We start from the raw sequence: 21257 nt of genomic DNA on the forward strand, positions 1-21257 counted from the left end.
GAAATTGAAGAGACATTTGGAAGCCTCCAGATATCATCATACGCAACGTCCTCAAGACATAGGGCCCCACCATGTCAGGGGTTTGTCCCCTATGTCAGACCTAAGTAATGCGCGCAACACCAAACCAAAACCACCTTTTTGTCCAACACTATATTCTTTGACGTTCTCGGTACCAACATAGTTGCACACGATACCTGACATCACCAAATCCTCCCCACTCATATGGACGACCATTATCTTGTGAATTGAACCTCACCTAATTGACCAAAAATCAATATATATTGTATTTTATCCAATCGGTGGGCCTAGTTGACACTTCTAAATCTTACTGGGGCTAGGTTCACCCGTACCCGATTCTAGCATATAAATATAACATTATTCCTTCATGCAAAAGGTTGAAAATGATTTTTTGCTATCAAGATCTAAGAATTAGAATTTTTCAGCTAGGGCAAAATATGTAAGAATCTTTTGAAGGTTTTTTAGTTCAATAATATTGAGTCGTGGACTAAGATTCATTAACGCCCTAACTACATAAAAATTCTTATTTTTTCTTCTTAAATTTATTTACTTTTTCTTAAGCTTATTTATTTTAGTCCAAAAATTTCGATAAACAAATATATATTTTTTTGAATGAGATAAACAAGTATATTTAAATTAACTTCTAAACTAAAAACAAATAAAAAATTAATAACATGCACACAAATTACTCTTTTCCTTTAGCTATATTATATATATTATAGAATTCATTGGAAAATAGGCGTTAAATTAATAAAGGAAAAAAGAAATGCAGCTGTATTCATGATTTGGGATTGGGTAATGGCTTGTTTTGACATTTACACGTTCCCACTTCCAAATTGGAAAGAGAACTGTTTAAACCGGTTGACTCTGCTTAGGGCTAGTGGGCCCAAACTCTATACTATTTCATTATTCCTCTTATTCTTTTTTAATTTAATAAATAAAGTATATTTATTCTCTTTTTTTTTTTCCTTTTTGATTTTTTTTTTTGCTGGAAGAGAGCTGAGCAAAATGATGTTGTTATTGTTTTGTTCTGTAACTCTTAGACGATACACAGATTCCTCTTACATTTCAGATTATGCTCTCTGATCGAAAATTAAATTAGAAGAAGGACGAAATTGAGGCCTTAAGGAGAATCTGAGGGTCCGGAGCCGAAGCCCGGACCCCTTCGCCAACGCCGCCGTTGCCGTCGTTGATCTTAGTTTTTTTTTTTAATTATTATTTCGACTGTGTAGCGATTTAATCGAAAGTTGAGCAGTTTTTTCGTTTGAAAAAGAAACGGCAATCTGATTAACTCTTTAGTTTGAGTTTGGGTTTTGGATTTGATTGATGGGTTCGAAGCCGTGGCTGCACCCGGCTCCGACCTATCGTCCCCTCGAGACTTACTGGGATACCGATGAAGATGCCCCTGGTCCTCGCTGTGGTCATACTCTGACCGCCGTTGCCGCTACGAAGACTCATGGCCCTCGATTGATTCTATTTGGAGGCGCCACCGCTATTGAAGGCGGTGCCGCCTCGTCTGCGCCTGGCATCAGTATAATTCTTTCTTACTACCTCTTAGTTACACTTGCTTCACTCTTTGCTTTTTTTCTTTTTATTGAATCGATTGTTGGAAGAAGATAAATTGAAAATTATTAATTGTGCTTCGTTTTTTGTACTGTAGGGTTAGCGGGTGTGACGAATTCGGTTCATGCTTATGACGTTTTAACCAGGAAGTGGATAAGGTAAGTTGGGAATCCAATCTATTATGTTTCTCTTTTGAGTAACTGATTCATGTATGGAGCAGGATATTGTTAATCACTGTGGTGAGTTTAATTTTGGAATATGCAGAGTTAGGCCTGCCGGGGACCCACCCTCTCCGAGAGCAGCGCACGCTGCAGCTGCAGTGGGCACCATGGTTGTCTTTCAGGTGCTTCAAGCAGTGTAATTTAAGAGATTAATAAAGAAAAAGAAATACTTTTATTAGGGGATTTGTTTCGGTGTCTATGGATGTTAACTTGATTTTTGAATTCATCTTGTATGGCTAGGGTGGCATTGGTCCTGCAGGGCATTCTACAGATGATCTCTATGTGCTTGATTTGACTAACGATAAATTCAAGTGGCACAGGTGATATTAGGCAGCTAGAATCGACTTCTTTTCTTCACTTTTTTTTTCTTCCCTAGTGTGATTGTAGTTTATAAAAATCAAGATTTATGGTTTTATTAATGTGATTGTAGAGTGGTCGTTCAAGGGCAAGGGCCGGGTCCTCGTTACGGGCATGTTATGGACTTGGTTGCTCAAAGATACCTTGTTACTGTTAGTGGCAATGATGGTGAGGGCATTTCCATGTTGGATGACATTAAGATTCAAGATTTTATTTTTATTGAAATTATAATTGTGGACTTTCTTGAGTGTTGTTAGACTCCTTTTCACTAGGATAATTGCTAAAAGGCACCAGTAGTGCCTAGCACCCTCTTTGGTTACCGTTATTAGTGTAATTAAATATTGGGTCCCTTATAACTTAAGAAAATAACTTTTAGGAATATCGCTAACCAATCGTAGGGCGCCACCTATAGAAGGTGCTAGACACTATTGGTGCCCAATAGTAATGCTCTTTCAGTAACTTATGTTTAGTAGGTAGCGTATATATTCTTCTTTGTATGTAATGAATTTGTTGTTGACAATACTACCAAAGTATAGAGTAATTAGAGTAGAAGCTTACATATTTTCAGTCTAATGGCTGTCTTAGATGGTCAGTTTGGAAGTCTTCATTGTACAACAGGTACTTAGTTTATACTTTATTGCCTTTAGTATTTTTGCTTAAATTAGTATTGCATAGATTTCAGGCTGGCCGTAATTGAGCCCAATGAGGCTAGGGAAAAAGAAAGAAAGAGTTTTTAGCATATTATCTGTGGGCTCAATTGTATGAATAAGCTGTGTGGTTGGGACTATATTTGTAAATCTTTATATCTTCACTCGGAAAGTTTATTTTCTCGGTGAGAACGTTTGTAAACTATATTTTGGTTAATTATGTTTTTCAGGGAAAAGAGTTCTCTCTGATGCTTGGGTTTTGGATACTGCCCAAAAACCTTACGTATGGCAGAGGCTGAACCCTGAAGGTGATAGACCTTCTGCTAGAATGTGAGTACTGTTTTCTTATTTATCATTTTATAATTGATGTATTCTTTGGCTACTTAAATACCTACAGTACACTAATCAACCATATTTTGTAGGTATGCTACTGCCAGTGCTCGCTCAGATGGCATGTTCTTGCTTTGTGGTGGAAGGGACGCTTCTGGCACAGTATGTTGACTCTTTCTGTAAAAGCTTGATCCTTGTGCATACTGTGCTGTCTTTGTTTTTCCTTTTGATTTCTGCCTGATGTTTAGGAATAATGTATAACCATGTACTTGCTTGGGCAGCCAATGGCAGATGCTTATGGGTTATTAATGCATAGGAATGGACAATGGGAATGGACCCTTGCACCTGGAGTTTCTCCTTCATCAAGATACCAACATGCCGCGGTAAGCCATGTACATTATGAAAATGTTGTCTAATGTTTGTATACTGTATAACGTAAATGTACTATTTGTCTTTCAAGGTAATTCCTACCATATTTAGATGTATTTTTTTTGAAGTAAAGTTAATTATGTTAGGCTCTTTATCTCATTTCATGGGAATAGAAGTGGTTGTTTTGTATCATTTCTGCTACCTTTTGCAGGCACTTGTGCTTCACTTCACTTTAATGAGATATGTTATTAGGCCAACTTTCCTTACCTAGCTCTGAACATTATTTGTTTTCAGGTTTTTGTTGGTGCAAGATTACATGTTACCGGAGGTGTTCTAAGGGGAGGGCGTGGAGTAGAAGGTGAAGCTGCTATTGCAGGTAAGCTTTAAGTCAAAGCTAACCACTAATGATGTTGTAATATTAGTGATTTGCTATAACATATTTTCTTTTTAATTTACTTATCATTCGCTATTTTGTTTATATAGTATTGGACACTGCTGCTGGAGTTTGGTTGGATAGAAACGGACTCGTGACTTCCCCACGCACCAGCAAACATTCTGACTATGATCCTTCTTTGGAGCTTATGCGCCGATGTCGCCATGCTGCTTCATCTATTGGTGTTCGTATCTATATATATGGTGGCCTAAGAGGAGGTAGAGCTTAAATAAAGATCACAATTTTAAGATTGTAATTAAATGTCTGGAAATTTCTTTTCCTTCTTGAGGACTAGATTTTCTGAAAGTTGTTCAATTGCAAGTAGAACAAGCTTGGCCAATACCTTACTTTTCCAGTGCTGTGAAAATTAAACTAAGCTGTAGTAAACATTTTAGAAAGCTTGGTCATTTTTATGTAGAAGTGGAACTATTTTTGATCTGTTTTAGCTTGCAATACACATGCTGGTGACTAAGTTTTTTACATGCTGTTATTTATCTTTAATAATGTTTTCTTGTGCAGATATCCTGTTAGATGATTTTCTAGTTGCAGAAAATTCATCATTTCAGGCTGAAATGAATTCTCCTGTTTTAACATCGGAGAGATCAACGCCTATTACAAGTCCCAAAGTACATCACGCTAACCTATCTTTCTCAACAACACCTACTCAAGATGGTGAATCTGAGAGTTCCACATCTGGCGGCTTGAGGTATTTTATTGTTTATACTTTGTATCTTCTGTCCATCTATCTACTTTGGAACAATTTCATACTTGTATAGTTTTGGTGATTTTTTTTCATCTTTAGCAGTATGGACAAAAATTCTATGGAAAAGCTAAGGGAGGCTTCTGCTGCTGAAGCTGAGGCTGCTAGTGCTGTATGGCAAGCTTTGCAGTCTTCACCTGTTGCTCCTGAAGAAACATCTGTGTCCGATGATAACTCACAAGCTGCAGAAACAATTTCAGATGGTAGTGACAATGAGGCTGATGTTCGGCTGCATCCTAGAGCTGTAAGTTCTATGCACCAATTTCTTATAAACTGATATCTGTTACTGAAACTTCATAATTTATTCGTTTGTGCTGTTGCATTGCAGGTTGTAGTAGCTAAAGAGGCCATTGGTAACTTGGGTGGGATGGTGAGACAATTATCTTTGGATCAATTTGAAAATGAAAGCAGGCGAATGGTTCCCGTAAATAACGACTTGTCATATCCAGCCAAAAAGTTCACCAGGCAGAGGTCTCCTCAGGGCTTACATAAGAAGGTTGTTCATTATACATCTAATGCTTTTATTTTTCCCTATTTATTTGTTATGTATCCTGTTAAGATTTCTCTCTGTACAGATTATATCTGCATTGCTGAGGCCTCGAAATTGGAAACCTCCTGTCAACAGAAGATTTTTCTTGGATTCTTATGAAGTGGGGGAGCTTTGTTATGCTGCTGAACAAATCTTTATGCAAGAGCCAACAGTTCTTCAGCTTAAAGCGCCTGTTAAAGTATTTGGTGATCTTCATGGACAGTTTGGTGATTTGATGCGGTTGTTTGATGAATATGGATTTCCCTCGACGGCAGGAGACATAACGTAAGTTCAGTGATTGTTTTCACTTTGCTAACATATATTGCTATTTACAAGTATATCATCTTTTGTTATGTGAAACGTTGTACTTTATTAGATTCTTAGTGTCAAAAAATCTGATTTTACTAGATCTTTAATTGTCATGAAGTAGGAAATGGCTCTTACTTAATTGGGATTAGTTTGTGTTTTATGACTGGAGACTGGGGACTTTGTTCTGCCTTAAAGTTCATTCCTTTGCTGTGTCAGTAACAAATTATGTGAGCAATGTGTGCTGGTAGTTTACTCTATGATTCGTTTTGTAAAAGATTTTAGAACAAGCTGGAAGGGCTATTTAATTAGCCAATTTATTTATTTTCAGGTATATTGATTACTTGTTTTTGGGAGATTATGTTGATCGAGGACAGCACAGCTTGGAAACCATAACTTTGCTTCTTGCACTCAAGGCAAGCTTTGCATTTTAACCCTTAAAAATTTGATATGAAGTCTTGCCTCTTAATTTCCTGTTGGTTTTGCAGATTGAGTATCCAGAAAGTGTTCATTTAATACGAGGAAATCATGAGGCTGCTGACATAAATGCTCTTTTTGGTTTTCGTATTGAATGCATTGAGAGAATGGTATAAACTTTTGCACATGGTTATTTTTTTCAGATATACATTTATGAGGATTTGAACCTCTATCATTTACCACACCCACCCACACAATCACTTTGAGCTACCCAAAAGTGCTTATAATGTTGCATGTAAACAGGGAGAGAATGATGGAATTTGGGCGTGGACACGATTCAATCAACTTTTCAACTATCTTCCACTTGCTGCACTCATCGAAAAGAAAATTATATGTATGCATGGTGGCATAGGGAGGTCTATACATTCCGTAGAACAAATAGAGAAGCTCGAGAGACCTATAACAATGGATGCAGGATCTATTATTCTAATGGACCTTTTATGGTATGCTATTTTTCATATCAACTTTTCATTTGCTGCTGATCAGTGTTTTAGCTATTTTTTCTTATGGTATCCATATAAACAGGTCTGATCCAACAGAGAATGATAGCGTTGAAGGATTAAGACCAAATGCTAGAGGCCCTGGTCTTGTTACGTTTGGGGTATGCAATATTTTTATCAATTGAAAGTAGAATTCTTGTATTCACGATTATAAGTCTTAGAAAAAAAATCCATATTATTGTTTGTGTGCAACTTTTTTTTTTTTAATGTAGATATATAACAAATATGAATTCAGTAAAAAGGGCACTAGAAATGACTCTGGATTTAAACATAGTGATCAGCAGTATAAAAACTTAGATCTTCTGATCAGAGTGCAAGGAACGGAGTCTTTGTCTAAAGAAATAGTGAATTTCAATTCCCAAATGGAATATATTCTTGTATTCACAATCTTACTGTCTTAAAAAAATATATCCATATTATTGTTTGTGTGCAACATCTTTTTGTAGATATAGAACAAATATGAATTCAGTCTAAAGGATACCATAAACCACTGGCTTTAGTAACATAGCGATCAGCAGTATAAAAGCATAGATCTTCTGAGAAAAATTTAGCATCCCAGAAGTGGAAGGGAAGGAACAGAGTCTTTGTTTAAAGAAGACGATGTATAGAAATAGTGAATTTCAATTCCCAAATGGAATATATGTAGAGCTTAGATGCCATGATTCCTTACTAGGACATGATACAATATCTAAATTTGATATATTTAGATTTTCTGCAGATCTATAGCTGATGTTAAGTATCACTGCAACATCCCAAAATTTTATTCATTTTTCATGATATTATGCGTAGATTAAACATATCATTCTATATCTACAATGGAATTTTATGCCCATTGGAATTTTCCTTGATCCTATTTCTTCATAAGTCTTCACTTCATCTTTATGTTCTAGTATTATTATATCGGTTACAAAGTGTTTGCCTCCTACAAACTGAAAGTTCTACTGTTATGTATGCTACTTGCAGCCAGATCGTGTCACAGAGTTCTGTAAGAAAAACAAACTACAGCTAATTATAAGGGCCCATGAATGTGTCATGGATGGATTTGAACGGTTTGCTCAGGGACAGTTGATCACTCTTTTCTCAGCAACAAACTACTGTGGTAAGCACACTTTTCTAGAGTACTCTAGGGTTGCTTGACCCGAAATGACCTGGCTCAATAGAGAAATCTCAATTAAAAAGAAATTATTATCATTCTTATGGCATTTGCATTTAGGGACGGCAAACAATGTTGTTGGGCAAAAAAAAGTAATTTTTGTATGACATTTGCATTTAGGGACGGCGAACAATGCTGGAGCTATTCTTGTAGTTGGCAGGGGATTGGTTGTGGTTCCAAAGTTAATTCATCCATTACCACCTCCGTTGCAATCACCTGAGACATCTCCAGAACGTGTTATGGAAGACACATGGATGCAGGTGAGACTTTTTCTCTTGTATATAAATATATAAAATTATATATAGTATTGATGATGATGTCCTACATTCTGCTTGGCATGGAAGGAGGGATTAATATTTGATACTCTTTACAATCTGTGAAGTGTTGTTAAATTTTTTGATACTTTAATGAATAAAAGTTGAACTTACTAGGCTTTTATATTTGTTGCTGGAAAGCAAATAATAATAATAATATTGGAATTGTAGTTCATCTGAAATAGATCCTAAATATTGGAAAGTAAATTGTGATTGGAATCAGAAGAAATGAATGGGTTTAAAATATAAAATAATCGGAAACAATATTTTATTATTTTGTTTATTAAACTGATTTGAGAGAAAATCAAAATCATTTTATTTTGTTTACATAACCAAGAAAGGTAATCAGGATGCTTTGTTTGACTAAATTGCTATTGTTAGAAAATGTTATTATTTTTTTTCATAACTTTTTGAAAGGCATATTTGTCTTTTTACTTTGAGATAATAAAAAAATAAAATAAGTTAGGAAAGAGAATGACATTCCTAAAAAAATGAGGGAGAATTTTCTTTTCTTTTCTCCCTAAATAAATGAATGAGAATCAATACCATACAATTGGTTCTCATTCCCTTCAAGTAAACATGCCATAAATGTAATTCCCATATCCAACAGTTTGCGTACCACATATGCCTTTTCCCGGAATTTGTTTAGAACAAGAAACTGGGCAAATTTATTTTGCTTTACTTGGTGTTTGGTTGGTAGTTTCAGCTAGGTCATCTGTTTGTGGTATGCTGTTGTACTATACTGAAAGTTATATCAAACTTCCTAATGCTACTTAATGATCTAGGAACTAAAGGATACCTGACAGGTGTTCATTTTTAAACATGCATTTGTAATTCATACATATGTTTTTGTTGTTCTGCAGGAGTTAAACATTCAAAGGCCTCCAACTCCGACTCGTGGTCGTCCACAGCCTGATCATGATCGCAGTTCTCTTGCTTATATATGATAGCATCTTTCCTCTTGCTGCTGATTTTTGCATCTTTGTAAATTTCCTGTATGTGATCTCCTCTTCTCCGGATGCTCATATTTATTCTTGATTCAACCTCAAGCAGAATGCCTGTATTGGTTCTCCTAATGTATTCAAGTAACATAAGACGAATGTAATATAGATTGGAAGTAGTAGAAAATTAGCTGTTAGTGGGTTCATCACTCAAGATTTGAGTTTGTAATACATGTACATTAATTTTATTTTTAGGCCCATCCTATGTATTTTCTGCTGTCCAACATAGAGAAAACTTACAGGGGAGAAATTTGGTTTTTCAGTCTTCGTGTAATGTATTATAAATTACAAAATAATTATGTATACCATTTGTTTCTTTTAAAGAGAAAAATAACTTTTTGTGAGATGGTCTTTTGCTCATAGAATATACTTTCTTCTTCACAAAGTTTTTTTGAACCATATTATATTATTATGTAACTTGGTGGTGAAATTGAACAAGCATTGTGTACAGACGACATTGACATTGTAAGCATATCTCAGAAATAGGAAGAGTTACTAGAAGATGGTCTTTATTACAAATCAAGACAAATAGTGGTGTTTTACTTGAAAAAAAGATTACTAATATTTTGGTGGAAAGATGCGTGAATGGGTAGAAAGGATATCTTGTTGAATGTATTTGTTGGAATTAGTTGGATCAGGAATCCAACGGATTTCACTCATGTTTGGTGTCTCAACAAAAGCCATGGTGAATTCACCCACCTTCTCAACTTTTCCTCTCTTGCCTGCCCTCAACACAAGGCTATTTCTGTTGTAAGAGAAAATCCCTTTGGACAATCGAATGATATCTCCAGCCTCAAAGGCTTGACATTCCTCTCCCCACAACTGGAAGTGAACTGCTGCCGTTTCATCCGCCACAAGCGACAAGCATGTCTTGTTTTGACCTTCTGTTGTTGTTTTTCCTTTTTCCAACAGTATGAACTCTGTGTTTATGTTGTTCTGAGCTGCAGGTACTATGTCTTTCACCTTCACACTTGTCATCTTTGCTGCTTGCTCTCTGCATCAACCCAACAAACATACCAAATTACATCACTTTCCCTCAATAGTGTTTTCCTAATCTCAATAGTGCTGAATAAGCCACACCCATTTAACTTAAAAACAAAATTATAGTTCTAAAGCAGGCAATCATGAACCAAGCTAGGTTCATAGCTTGTCCTAAAGTGTAGCTTCTTTGGTTCTACAGTTCTCTCTTCTCAACCGTGAGTATTCATTTTGGATTTACTAGGAAAATATCTCAAAGGATTTCAATCAGTGATGGTCAAGATGGTAAAGCCAGGGAAGCCATTGATATAAAAAGTCAATAATAAAATGATATGAGTTATTGTATTTGTACGTGGTAGAATGTATGAATGTATCTATCATAAGAGCTTATTTTCTGGTTTTAAATCAAAGAAATTGATACCCCACCATAGAATTTTCATGAACTCATCAGTCATTTGATAATAGGTAATAGACAATTCTTCGAACACGTAGCGTGCATGTCATCCTCGTTGGTTATAACTGAATAAATATAAGAGCAGTGGGCAGTGGCATAAAAATAAGGACAGCATTCTTATCTTCTAATGTATACCTTAATATATAATAAATCTGTATTGGTTGATGATTAGAGGTTGAGAATCCTTTATGAGAGAAGTAAAGTGCCGAAAATGCTCTTCAGTTATATCCAATGTGGTAGATGAAATTAGACCACCTTCAGCTTCAGATCGTTCGCTATAGATATCCCAGGAAATTATACCTACATGTATAAAAAGAGCCAATGTATTTACTATTCATCCAGAACGTCAACCAAAACGGTGCGTTTTTAGTTTTGAAGACATATCCTGCTTTTTCTCAGGCCCAAACTATACAACCCTCCCCACATATAAAAGCTAATATGGGCTTAATTGGGTTTGGTCAAACTTACCCGGCCCATACCACAAAAATTAGAAAAAAATAAAATATCTTGGAAGCATCTTACTTATAACAAAAACAAACAATAATAACTCTTGTAAGTTTGAGGTTGTTGGTTGGTTTCTGTAACTTTTGAGCTTTTTGATGGTTATAAAAAACAATTCATATTCACAACAATGAAAATTCAAATTTCAAATCTTGCTAATGCTCTGAAAATCTATTTTGGTAATAAGATGTTTGAGATTTTGCTGGGAATAGTTTATGAAATAAAGTCATTATTTGTGTTTTAGTAAAGTCTTATAATATTGCGTCTCTTTGTTATCATTATTGTGACACCTGCTGCCAGTGATGGTGATTTGGTTCATGGGGCTTTTCATGTTGTCATTTTCGATCAAATTTGTAACCACTGTATCTTCTCTCTCGACAAGTGTTAGTAAGTTTAGCTTAGTTTAATTCATGTGATATTGTATAATATATAGTTGTATAAATCTATGAATATATATCTCTTGAATATTGTTTTATTAAGAATAAAACAAAATAAAGAAAGAAAATTTGCTTAAGGAAAATGATAAAGTTTTTAATTTTTTTTTTACTTTTTCTATTTGTATATTTGTCTTGAACTAGAAAGTTTATTTGGGATTCCCTCTTTCACCATATTTATATTAATTAGGATTATGTTTTATTTAGATAAAATGAGAATTACACATGCTCATTTTTTCTTTGATTGTGGTTATTCTCTAAGGGTCATGCAACATATCAGATCTTAGCTGAGTTCAAGTATTTGGCTTGAGAAATTTATTGCATTTGGTGGAATAGAAATTTATGTATCTTTGAACAAAAAACTATATTAATTTCTCATGTAGATAGTCTGATAAAAACTCTCTGAATTTATACCAGTAGAGATTTATCCATTAAAGAGATCATTTGTATAATGTAGTTGAGGGAGGGCTTTGGCCTGGGTGATATTTAGCACGTTTTGTGTAAACTTTGATGATTTTTATTAATAATATCCTTTTCTTGATAAAAAAAAGTGAGTATTGCTAAATTTTTATTGATATTATCAGTGATACAAACATTAGTTGAACCTTATCTAACATGCCAATTTTAAGAAAGAATTTCCTAAACTTCAGTTGAAGCAGTTAGTATGGGCAGCTACCAGAGCCACCATACCAGATAAATTTGACCAAAGAATGCAAGACATCAAAAATAGAACTGTAAAATTACTAATTATTTTTTTTTAACAATAAAATCATTTCTACATAATTTTTTTAAAACTGTAATATATATTTAACCGTTAGTGCTGTGTTTGATGTGATTAGATCTAAAAAAATAAGATTAAATTACATAAATTTGAACACTACTACCAGCAATACGTTTAATGAAGAAAAAGCTTCATAATTAGATTAACACTTTCCGACTAATAATCACTGAAGTCCACGCAGTATATTATCATGTCAGGGTGAAGTAAAACATCTACAACCTTCACAAATAAAAAAATAAAATAATGAAGGATTATGGAGATGAAAAATAATAACTCTTTCTGAGATGTGAGGATTGAATTGAGAGAAAGAGAAAGAATAAGAGATGTTAGAGATTGGGGCAGATTCTAGGGTTTTTGAGGATTGAACAGTTTTATTTGAGGGATGTGCTCTAAACTATCTGATAAATTCATTCTATAAAAATGACAGTCTAACTACAATTGCTTTGCTACAAGTAACAGCAAAAGGAAAAGAGAAAAAAAAAACCTAAATGCAGCCACTTTAACATCCCCGTCATTTACTTAACGAACCCGACCCAAATATTCTTGATGAATCCCACATCACTCTCATTACACCAATTCTTGTTTCAGCCTCCTCAAACGATACACCGGTTGATACAGACGGGTGTGGAAGCCTCGTCCCTCTCTTAACTTTAAGTTCCAATATGTCTACAACACATGTCCTTAGTTCATCTAAGTTCTTTCCATACCATTTTCCATGAACCTGGAATACCTTTCCTTTGGCTATCTCCTCTCCAGCTGTGCCCACGAGAACAACATGTTGACCTTGTTCGATCTGAATGGATTCTGTATGACCGGCAACAGCTAACATTGGGGAAGCCTCGGATATCTCACCTGTATTGCTACTCCATGTCACTACCTGTTGATCTCTAGCCACATTGGGTTGGGCAGAAGCATCTTCGGCAGGAGTTCCAGGTGAGGCACTAGACCTTGGTCCCGGGCCACCTTGCTTCTCTGGGAAAGAATTATCAACCTCTGATGATGCACGAACATCCTTGCCCGTCCGAGCAAGCCTAGCTTTTCTGTTGTTCAGCCTGTAAATCATACAAGTGGAAAATGTAGCTTTAAAGTTGAACAAAACTTCTAATATGTCTACAATAATATTCACATGTGTGATATGATACGACATCATACGGTTTTCTCACCAATTTTTTAGCTGCGAACATGTAACTTCAGAACCCTGGAGGACACAATACAGAAACTTTTTAGGAAAGAAAGTGTGTAATTCAGAAACAAAGATAATTTTATTTCGATGAATAAAGTTTGGGTTGCAACTTGCAATTGACATACATGATAACTTAATCTATCACACCACAACTGAATTAAAGATGCCATTCGGTGCATATCAGGAGCATCTTCAAGAGCATTTTCGATCATTTCCACCTGTTTATCATTCATTATAGTTCGCTTCCGTTTTCTCCGCTGCTTTTCTTCACGATGAACAGTTCCAATCTTTTTCTCCTCTACATTTCTTCCATGCCCACTTTCTTTAATAAGAACACCAACTTTTGGTTCGTTATTATCCATTTTATCCACAACATTTTTTCCTCTAGTGGAGCTAGTATCTGAACCACTTGTTTCAACATTCTGGGCATCTTTATCAATTTCCGTTATGCCTCCAAATGCACTCATGCTAGATTTACCTTTGTCTTCCCTTACTGTGTCACCCTCTTGTATATGTTCGCTGTATTTATGTTCGCCATCTTGGTAAGCAGAATTCTCTGACATTTCCTCCTTTAAGTTACCACTTCTGCTAAGTATTGGAGGCTCTTTCCTCAATAAAGGTGGAGAGCATACCCCTGCACTCTGAGCCTCCTAAGAGGAAACAAACTTTACTTAGCTCACTCGATTGAAAAGATAACCAAATACCATCAGAAAACTCAAATTTATTCACGCGCAACTGAAAAATTACTATAATTTAAATAAACAATTGCCTATTCTAAGAACATAGAAATATATATAAAAAAAATTAAAAATTCAAAACCCTCACAACTGGCTAGTTTTCTAACTAACAGCTGAATGTGAGGATAAATCACTTCAAATCTAACGTAAATTTACATTACAAGGCCACTTCTAATTCGTCTAACTTAATATAACCCTTAATGACTAATATTTAGATAATATAAACACTTTATATATTTTTTTTAATATCATCGAGTGAAAATAAATTAACCTAACATCATTCAACACTCACCTGATTGTGCTCACTTAGATTAAGTTTTGCAAATTTATCCCAAGACATTGACTCCTCACATTTCCTTTCCTGAATTAATCCAGCATAGAGATTTACAGACATCAAACATTGATTGCGAAAAGGACAAAAGTAAATGTAGAACATATTTTTTCTTTTAAAATAAAAACGAAAAATCTACAGGATGCTAGATTTTACTTGAACTTGATTTTCTTCGTTTTCAGGAGAAATAACTGATGATTGCAGTTGGTTATAAAACACCCTGCAACAAGAATTATCAATTGCCAAAGTAAGCCATACTGCATAACCCATGAAGTAACTAAAAGATACTATGAAGTGATGAATTTTAGCATGTTCATGTCATATATTACATAAAATGCAAATGAAAACAAAATGAGGCGGCAAAAATGCTATTTGTTACAAAATTCTCTTACAAGAATCAATCTGTAAGTAGTCTATTATGCTTCTAAATCATAATTGATCCATAGAACATTTTGGCAACTTAGATTAGCCCACATGAAAAATGGCATCTACTAACTGAAACTCTAGAATTATTTCTAGAGTCATTTATAAGCAGAGAACAATATAGTAGGTTTAAGATTCCAACAGCAGCAGCATTTCCAATGCATGAGAAAGACTTCTTAGGGGTACTCTAAAATGTTAAATTTAGGAGGAAAGATTAGAAGCACACAAAGCAACATCATAGTATATTACATTAGCTTCACATTGTGTATTAACGTAATCTGGAGAAAAATTACCCCACACCATTGTGTGAGTATAGATGTCAGGAAATCCTAAGAAAATTGAGCAGAAAATTCTACCCAAAAAATAGTAAAGGAGAATAAAATCACCTCAAGAGCTGTACATCCTCATCGTTCAAAAAGTTAGGAGTCAATGATTCTGCATGACTTAACAAAGAACCTGCCCATACAAAGTGTAAGAAAGGAAACAAACAAATTTCTGTAAATTTAAACAAAATAATCTGACAGAGATAATTACGCAAATTCCTGCACACAGAAGCAGCTTTAGGAATGTCAGAAGTATAGGAAAAACCCGACAATGCATTAGATGGATCAATTTGCAAGCACTCCATGAATTTATTAAGAAAAAGGTTCCTCTCCTGTTCTGTGAATAAAGTTTTAAACTCCAATCAGTACATCTAGAAAAAGTGTACACTTTAGAATTTGTAAAAATAAACCAAGTAAATTTTGGCAAAGAGTCAACCTTCACAAATGTTGGGAACAAAACAATGGAGATTTGCAATTACTTTGACAAATAATGACGTTCTCTGATGAGCATAAGAAGCCTGAGGCATACTATTTGATACTATGGTTAATTCTAAACTTGTTGGATTTTGTAGGTCAGTGGATGAAAGTACATCTAAAACCCATCCAGCAGATGCAAATGAATCATATTCAATAGAACCGTCATCTTCCTTTAGTGGGAGTTCTGAAGAACACCAACTGGATAGAAAATCCCCATGAGGAAGCGAAAATATTGCAGTCAGCACTTTAGTCTGGAGGGGCAGAGAAGGCATTGTCACAAATTTCTTCAAGGCAGATATTCAAGACAAGTACATGATGCATGCAAGCTACATGCATGAAATTTGTGCAATGGATTTAAAGATACAAACTCAGCAAGTTCAAAGACCATAAAAAACGTAGTTGAAAAAGCAGCTTTAGCAAATACGTAAATAGAGTTAGAACATATGAGTGATAATAATTGCCTACAAAGTATATTCTGATATAAGATCGAAAATTTGAGTCATCAGAGAAGACATCAGCTAGGCGCATTGCGTTGAGTTGCAAAAATCCCATCGGGTAATTTCTGTCGGCACATGTAGAAAGATGTCTGGGTTCTCTACCCAGAGCTGCCTTCAATAGCTCCAGAACCTATACCAGTAAAATGGATTCAATATCAAGCATTATTTACAGGAATGGATAAAAGCTAGCAGTGAATCGACCATGTCATAATAAATATAGTATTGCTGTTTTGTTTTATCATTTGTGGAGTAAGTAGATGTAGACATAACATAAGGAATCAGCTTAGTACAAAGATCTACAACATTCACTACAATAATAAGGGTCATCATGTATGGACCACCAGACATCTAACCTCTGAAGCGACAGATTTCGCCAAATCCAAGCTACCTGGTGTGCTGGCAACTTCATCCAGGTAGGAAATGCTTTCAGCTTCACACAGAGTCACCAACTGCATAAAAGAAGTCAAGCCTGGATTAATGTATATTCTTTTGTCCAGAGTACAAAAAAGAACACTCTTGAGCCTTCATACGAAATAGGTAAATAGATCACAAGACTCACAATTGATAGCATTCTAGCTTTCAGCCTAGATACAGCGGCAACAACTCTGGGAAACTCTATAAAATGTGTAGCATTTAACTTCAAGATTGCTTGAGCCACAAACAAAACACCACCCTTTCCACACAACTCCTGCATTATTTCGAAGCCAAATTTTACCTTAGCATGCTTTATAAAGTACAACAACTTAATACCTGGAAAAAAAAAAAGCTATAAGGACAACAGCATGCATGACATGTACCAAACAACATATTACCTCCAAAAAATGCCCAAAATCCATCAGGGCATTTTTTTTTTTTCATTTTTGAAACAAAACTACAAATCAATAATAGAGAAAAGTACAAGCAGATTAGGAAAAAAAATCCTAACAAAATCAGAAGGCTCAACCACCTTACAGAAAAAAGTGAGCATATGACATTTTTTAATTTACTATCAGGGCAATTTTCTATGATACAACTAACAACAAATGTATGAAATGGTTCAACATTGCATTATATGGGGAGTTCAAAATAAATAATATTTTACCGACCCAAATTTAGTTTTTAGAAACTTTCATTCCTCACGCTAACAGTATGACTTCATTTTGCACTGAAAGCTCTCTTGCATTTACATAAATACTTAAATAGAAATAATAGTGGTAAGGTACAAGGAATTTGCTTTCAGAAATAAGTTTGACCGAATCTTAAGAATAAAAAATCCTACTTGGATACCTTATTTCTGAGAAGTCGCTCTCTAAATAGCTTTTGCTGGCACAAAGACTGAAGAAACTGTAATGAGGCCTCGCATTGTTGGCAAAGATAATTCACTACTTGTTCGGAAGTCAAGCTTGAGGTCGTACAAGAAAGAGTATTCTGAGATGATAGCTTGCTCTCAAGAAACTTAATGGCTGCACAAACTGCTCCAAAAGCTGCATCCATAAATATGTCAACCTGTCGCAGATAACAAAACCACTGATAAGTGCATAGATATGCATACTAGCAGGGGACACCAAAAAAAGAATCAGAAAGGACTAACGAAGATTAAAATACATATATATATATGTACTAGATAGATGTTACGTGTCAAGTCACGTATGTTAATTTTATTTTAGTTTTTAGTTTTTTTTAATATCATAATTTTAAAATTAATAATATTCAATATAGTGATAATCATTGAAATTTGAAAGCATAATAGTGATTTAAATAAAAACAAAAATTACTATTATACTTTGTAATAGTAATTAAAAAAATTATTATTCGTCATAAATTTATCTTCGGAATTAATGAAAATGCTCATTTGGTTAAACTATCAAAACATTCATATTTAATTTAAAATAATATTTAAAATTTAACTAATTCTAAATATCAAAATTTGAAAATAATTTTTAATAAAAAAAATAAACAATATGAACAAATTTATTATTAATTGCAACACTTGGATTAATTATATTTAGATTTAACTAACTACTGACCCTTTACGTGGCAACATTTAATAATTTGTTTATATACAAAAGATATAGAAAAATTAATTTTGGCAAATACTATACTTGTCCATCTTTTTCACAAAATTCCAATAATAATATTTTATTTTACAATACTAACTCCCTATCTGATTTTGATTGGAAAAAAAAAAGTCATACCCTTGTTTCATTACAATTAATAAATATTACTTACATAAAAAAATTTATCTTTTGAGACCAAAACTAAAATATTAAACACAATGCCATATGAAATTTCTTTAAAAAGTCAAGTTTCGAAAAATAAAATATAATAAGTCAATTAAAATTATATTAATAGTAAAAAAAAAAAGATTAAAGAATTTGACCAGAATCAAGTAGAAGGTTAATTTTGGTAGACTTTGTAAAACAAAAATTGTATTTTGCTAAACTCAATACACTACTCAAATAGTACTCTTTCTCAAAAGTTTATATTTGTTTTGAGAACATAAATTTTTCATTTGGGGGAATATGTTTGAGAAGTGGAAGTATGCTTGTTTCCTACCTTTGGATGTGCAAGCAATACATGTACGAGATCTTGCCACTGTGAAGATATAAATCCTGTTAGCAGATGTAGACTGCACGCCACCAAAGCAGAATGCATAAGGGGCAGTGTACCAAAATCATGGTTTTTCTGCATCATGAGAGCAAATCTCAGGGGTAAACAAATAAGATGGGGCATAAAACCTAAAATTCAGGATTCGGAAGAACCTGTTCAACTCTGCCAGAAACAATTAGCAAATAGAACACCATATCAAGAAGCTGCTCTGACAATTTTACATCATCTAGCAAAATCTGTACCCAAAATTGAGTAGAAATATCAGAAAATAAAAAATGCATGTTTCTTATCCATACAACAACTAGAAGAATTTTAAATATCATTAAAAATATCAACAAGGCAACAATAAAAACAAATAGAAACATTCACGCATAAAGAGGCAATATGATCACAATGAACCCAAGTGCCATAGCAAAGCTTGAAACACCTTACAGAGAGAAGAAAAGTGAACCCAGAAGAAAAAAACCAATATAAATAAATATGTTTGTGAATACCCTGTTATAATCAAGAGAAGATCAAATTCTTTTTTTTTTTTTTCATTTGAGAAGAGAAAGATGGAATTCTTAAAATGGAACAAATTAAGAAATAAAATCTGCTGAAGGACAATTATATTGCTTGAAGTTCATGAAACAAGATGAGAAATGAAAACAATATAGCAAAAACAGCCTCCCAAATATTCAGATTCAGTGGAAGGACCTACTAGGATACAGAAGAGAAAAAAATCAAGTAAAGGACAATATAAAACTTAAGAAAACTCTTACCTGTTCAAGCTTAGCATGCCGAGGAGCTAACTCACACAAAGAGTGCAAGAGCCGGAGGCCACTTAGCAAGTATCTGAACACGGCTTCTTCCCTGCTTGATGACATTAGCACAGCAATAAGGTGCAAAGGAAGAAACCCCACTAGTTTTTCCATTTCGATCTGAAATATTAAATATAATAAGCAATTTAAAGATGTGACATTTATTTATATAGCAATTATAACAACCTAACAGAAAGCTAATGTCAAAAGAACAGAACGATATCTAACCTTCACATCTAATCCTGCTTCAGTAACATGGTGAATAATAAAATTTTCAGAGTCCCTCAATAATTTATTAAGCTCCTGAGAACTTAATCCGTGTAATTCATTCACTGCTGAAATTAAGTCAATTACCTGTTTATAAAAAAATTTAAATGTCTAAATTAAATTTGATTTGACTTTAAAAGAAAAAGAGCTATTAATAAATTAAAATAAATGAAATTTTAACGTAGACAACGTTTTAGTTTTTGAGAATATACGAGGATACTTACTTGTGTAGCACTACTAGGTTGCTCTTCCTTGGTATATCTCATTCTTCAATATCTAAGCCCAGATAAATAGAAGAAGAAACCCAAGAAAATTTTGAAAGTAGAATAATTAACGGCTGAATAGATAAGTATAATTTGGAAACTGTGAGAAAAACATTGTTTGCGACAAGAGCATCAGAAACTCTATGAGCTTCAATACAACAATGCGACTCTTCTACCTGCAAAATATGTAAGAAATGGATTATCAAGAATGAGATTAGTATCTACGGCTACATGCAAACTCACTAAAAACTAATGTATCTTTATATGAAGCTCATGAAGAGGGGGGGAAATAACAGAAGAACTGTTTCAAATAATTATTAACATTTGGAAAAGTTATTTCAAATAATTACCATTACCAAGTACACAAAAAGCCAATAGAAGCGACACCATTGTAGGAAGGAAGCATGAATCGATACAACTATTATTCATATTAAAATGGAAATAAGATATTAAACCTGATGAAATTGCTTCTCCCATGAATGCACCAGATATACGTTCACACTACCATATCTAAACAAAAGGACAATGCTTTTTTAAAAACAAGAGAACAGGAATGAATAAAAAAAAGATGAGCCCCCAATCCCAAACTCATCTACTCAGAAAATGAGACCCAATGAAACACCATAAATATTGAACAGAAAAATTAGGGTTTGTGTAGGTGAAAAGGGAACCTGTTGAATTGAGGTCATTGGCGTTGAGGGAGAGGAATTGAGTGGATCTGGAGTTGGAGGTGGTAATGAGGTGAGCTTGTCGTAGTCGCAATTCCATGTATTCTCTCTGTCTATATATCGAAAACGAAAGAGAAGAGAAGAGAAGAGAAGAGAGTAGTGGAAAAGTCAAGAGGAGGAAGGGAGTGAAGTGAATGAATGAAATATATGTGTATTTGATTTTTATTATTAATTATTGATTATTACTTTTATATGGTTTTTACAATGTTTCCTTTTGAATTCACCACTACTGCATGGAGGAGGAGAGGAGCTACTATTGGGCCTGGCCATAAAATCCCTTCTTTTAGGAAGTTAGTAGAAACTAGACAATAAAATCATAAAAGTTTACTTTTTTTTGTATAACATAAATAAATAATATCACGAACTTATGAGTTTTTTTATTTTTTTTACATTTATATGAGTTGTTTTATGCTACATTTTTATAAAAAAATATAGAAATCTCATATTTATAAAATAATAATAAATTTTGCTAGAAAAGTTACTGGCGTCAGAAAAGTCGTCGTTGCCAGAAAA

The 21257-nt window shown here is 34.0% G+C and overlaps 3 protein-coding genes across 7 annotated transcripts; 1 reads left to right on the top strand and 2 right to left on the bottom strand.

The window, feature by feature from the left end:
* The first annotated feature begins 942 nt into the window (after positions 1 to 942).
* Positions 943 to 9322, top strand: LOC115720050 (serine/threonine-protein phosphatase BSL1). 2 transcript variants are annotated; one of them, XM_030649233.2, is made up of 21 exons: positions 943 to 1549; positions 1679 to 1739; positions 1846 to 1924; positions 2043 to 2122; positions 2233 to 2327; positions 3037 to 3136; positions 3229 to 3298; positions 3418 to 3519; positions 3800 to 3881; positions 3989 to 4156; positions 4458 to 4644; positions 4741 to 4942; positions 5027 to 5194; positions 5274 to 5512; positions 5865 to 5949; positions 6022 to 6120; positions 6254 to 6453; positions 6536 to 6611; positions 7474 to 7609; positions 7784 to 7923; positions 8841 to 9322. In XM_030649233.2, the coding sequence occupies exons 1-21, from the start codon at positions 1345 to 1347 to the stop codon at positions 8922 to 8924; spliced, it is 2658 nt and encodes an 885-aa protein (XP_030505093.1). In that variant the 5' UTR covers positions 943 to 1344; the 3' UTR covers positions 8925 to 9322. The 2 variants fall into 2 exon arrangements, with proteins under 2 accessions (XP_030505093.1, XP_030505132.1); XM_030649272.2 differs by having other exon boundaries at positions 4744 to 4942.
* Positions 9323 to 9435: 113 nt separating this feature from the next.
* Positions 9436 to 10898, bottom strand: LOC115720151 (uncharacterized). The gene is made up of 2 exons (XM_030649332.2): positions 10546 to 10898; positions 9436 to 9972 (listed from the first exon to the last, which is right to left on the bottom strand). The coding sequence occupies exon 2, from the start codon at positions 9954 to 9956 to the stop codon at positions 9537 to 9539; it is 420 nt and encodes a 139-aa protein (XP_030505192.2). The 5' UTR covers positions 9957 to 9972; positions 10546 to 10898; the 3' UTR covers positions 9436 to 9536.
* Positions 10899 to 12235: 1337 nt separating this feature from the next.
* Positions 12236 to 20913, bottom strand: LOC115720249 (nodulin homeobox). Of its 4 annotated transcripts, none has more exons than XM_061107255.1 (19): positions 20688 to 20897; positions 20472 to 20526; positions 19978 to 20192; positions 19715 to 19840; positions 19448 to 19606; positions 18839 to 18922; positions 18633 to 18761; positions 17364 to 17582; positions 16657 to 16785; positions 16451 to 16546; positions 16066 to 16227; positions 15560 to 15851; positions 15335 to 15460; positions 15187 to 15256; positions 14534 to 14597; positions 14339 to 14407; positions 13435 to 13956; positions 13290 to 13324; positions 12236 to 13178 (listed from the first exon to the last, which is right to left on the bottom strand). In XM_061107255.1, exons 3-19 carry the CDS (start codon positions 20017 to 20019, stop codon positions 12638 to 12640), a joined length of 2865 nt encoding a protein of 954 aa, XP_060963238.1. In that variant the 5' UTR covers positions 20020 to 20192; positions 20472 to 20526; positions 20688 to 20897; the 3' UTR covers positions 12236 to 12637. The 4 variants fall into 4 exon arrangements, with proteins under 4 accessions (XP_060963238.1, XP_030505327.2, XP_030505285.2 ...); XM_030649467.2 differs by having other exon boundaries at positions 13435 to 13959; positions 20688 to 20896; XM_030649425.2 differs by lacking the exon at positions 20472 to 20526 and having other exon boundaries at positions 13435 to 13959; positions 20688 to 20913.
* Positions 20914 to 21257: the final 344 nt, after the last annotated feature.

Source organism: Cannabis sativa, chromosome X, assembly GCF_029168945.1.
Source record: "Cannabis sativa cultivar Pink pepper isolate KNU-18-1 chromosome X, ASM2916894v1, whole genome shotgun sequence".
Lineage (NCBI taxonomy): Eukaryota > Viridiplantae > Streptophyta > Magnoliopsida > Rosales > Cannabaceae > Cannabis > Cannabis sativa.

Excerpts from the sequence above, each read along its gene's own strand:
- LOC115720050 (XM_030649233.2), top strand. The coding sequence starts at position 1,345 with ATGGGTTCGAAGCCGTGGCTGCACCCGGCTCCGACCTATCGTCCCCTC. Across the intron at positions 5,950-6,021 it reads CTTTGCTTCTTGCACTCAAG|ATTGAGTATCCAGAAAGTGT; the intron begins GCAAGCTTTGCA and ends TTGGTTTTGCAG. Across the intron at positions 6,454-6,535 it reads ATTCTAATGGACCTTTTATG|GTCTGATCCAACAGAGAATG; the intron begins GTATGCTATTTT and ends CCATATAAACAG.
- LOC115720151 (XM_030649332.2), bottom strand. The coding sequence starts at position 9,956 with ATGACAAGTGTGAAGGTGAAAGACATAGTACCTGCAGCTCAGAACAAC.
- LOC115720249 (XM_030649425.2), bottom strand. The coding sequence starts at position 20,019 with ATGAGATATACCAAGGAAGAGCAACCTAGTAGTGCTACACAA. Across the intron at positions 15,257-15,334 it reads TTCTGTGTGCAGGAATTTGC|GTTCTTTGTTAAGTCATGCA; the intron begins GTAATTATCTCT and ends TTGTATGGGCAG. Across the intron at positions 13,179-13,289 it reads TGTTCGCAGCTAAAAAATTG|GCTGAACAACAGAAAAGCTA; the intron begins GTGAGAAAACCG and ends TATGATTTACAG.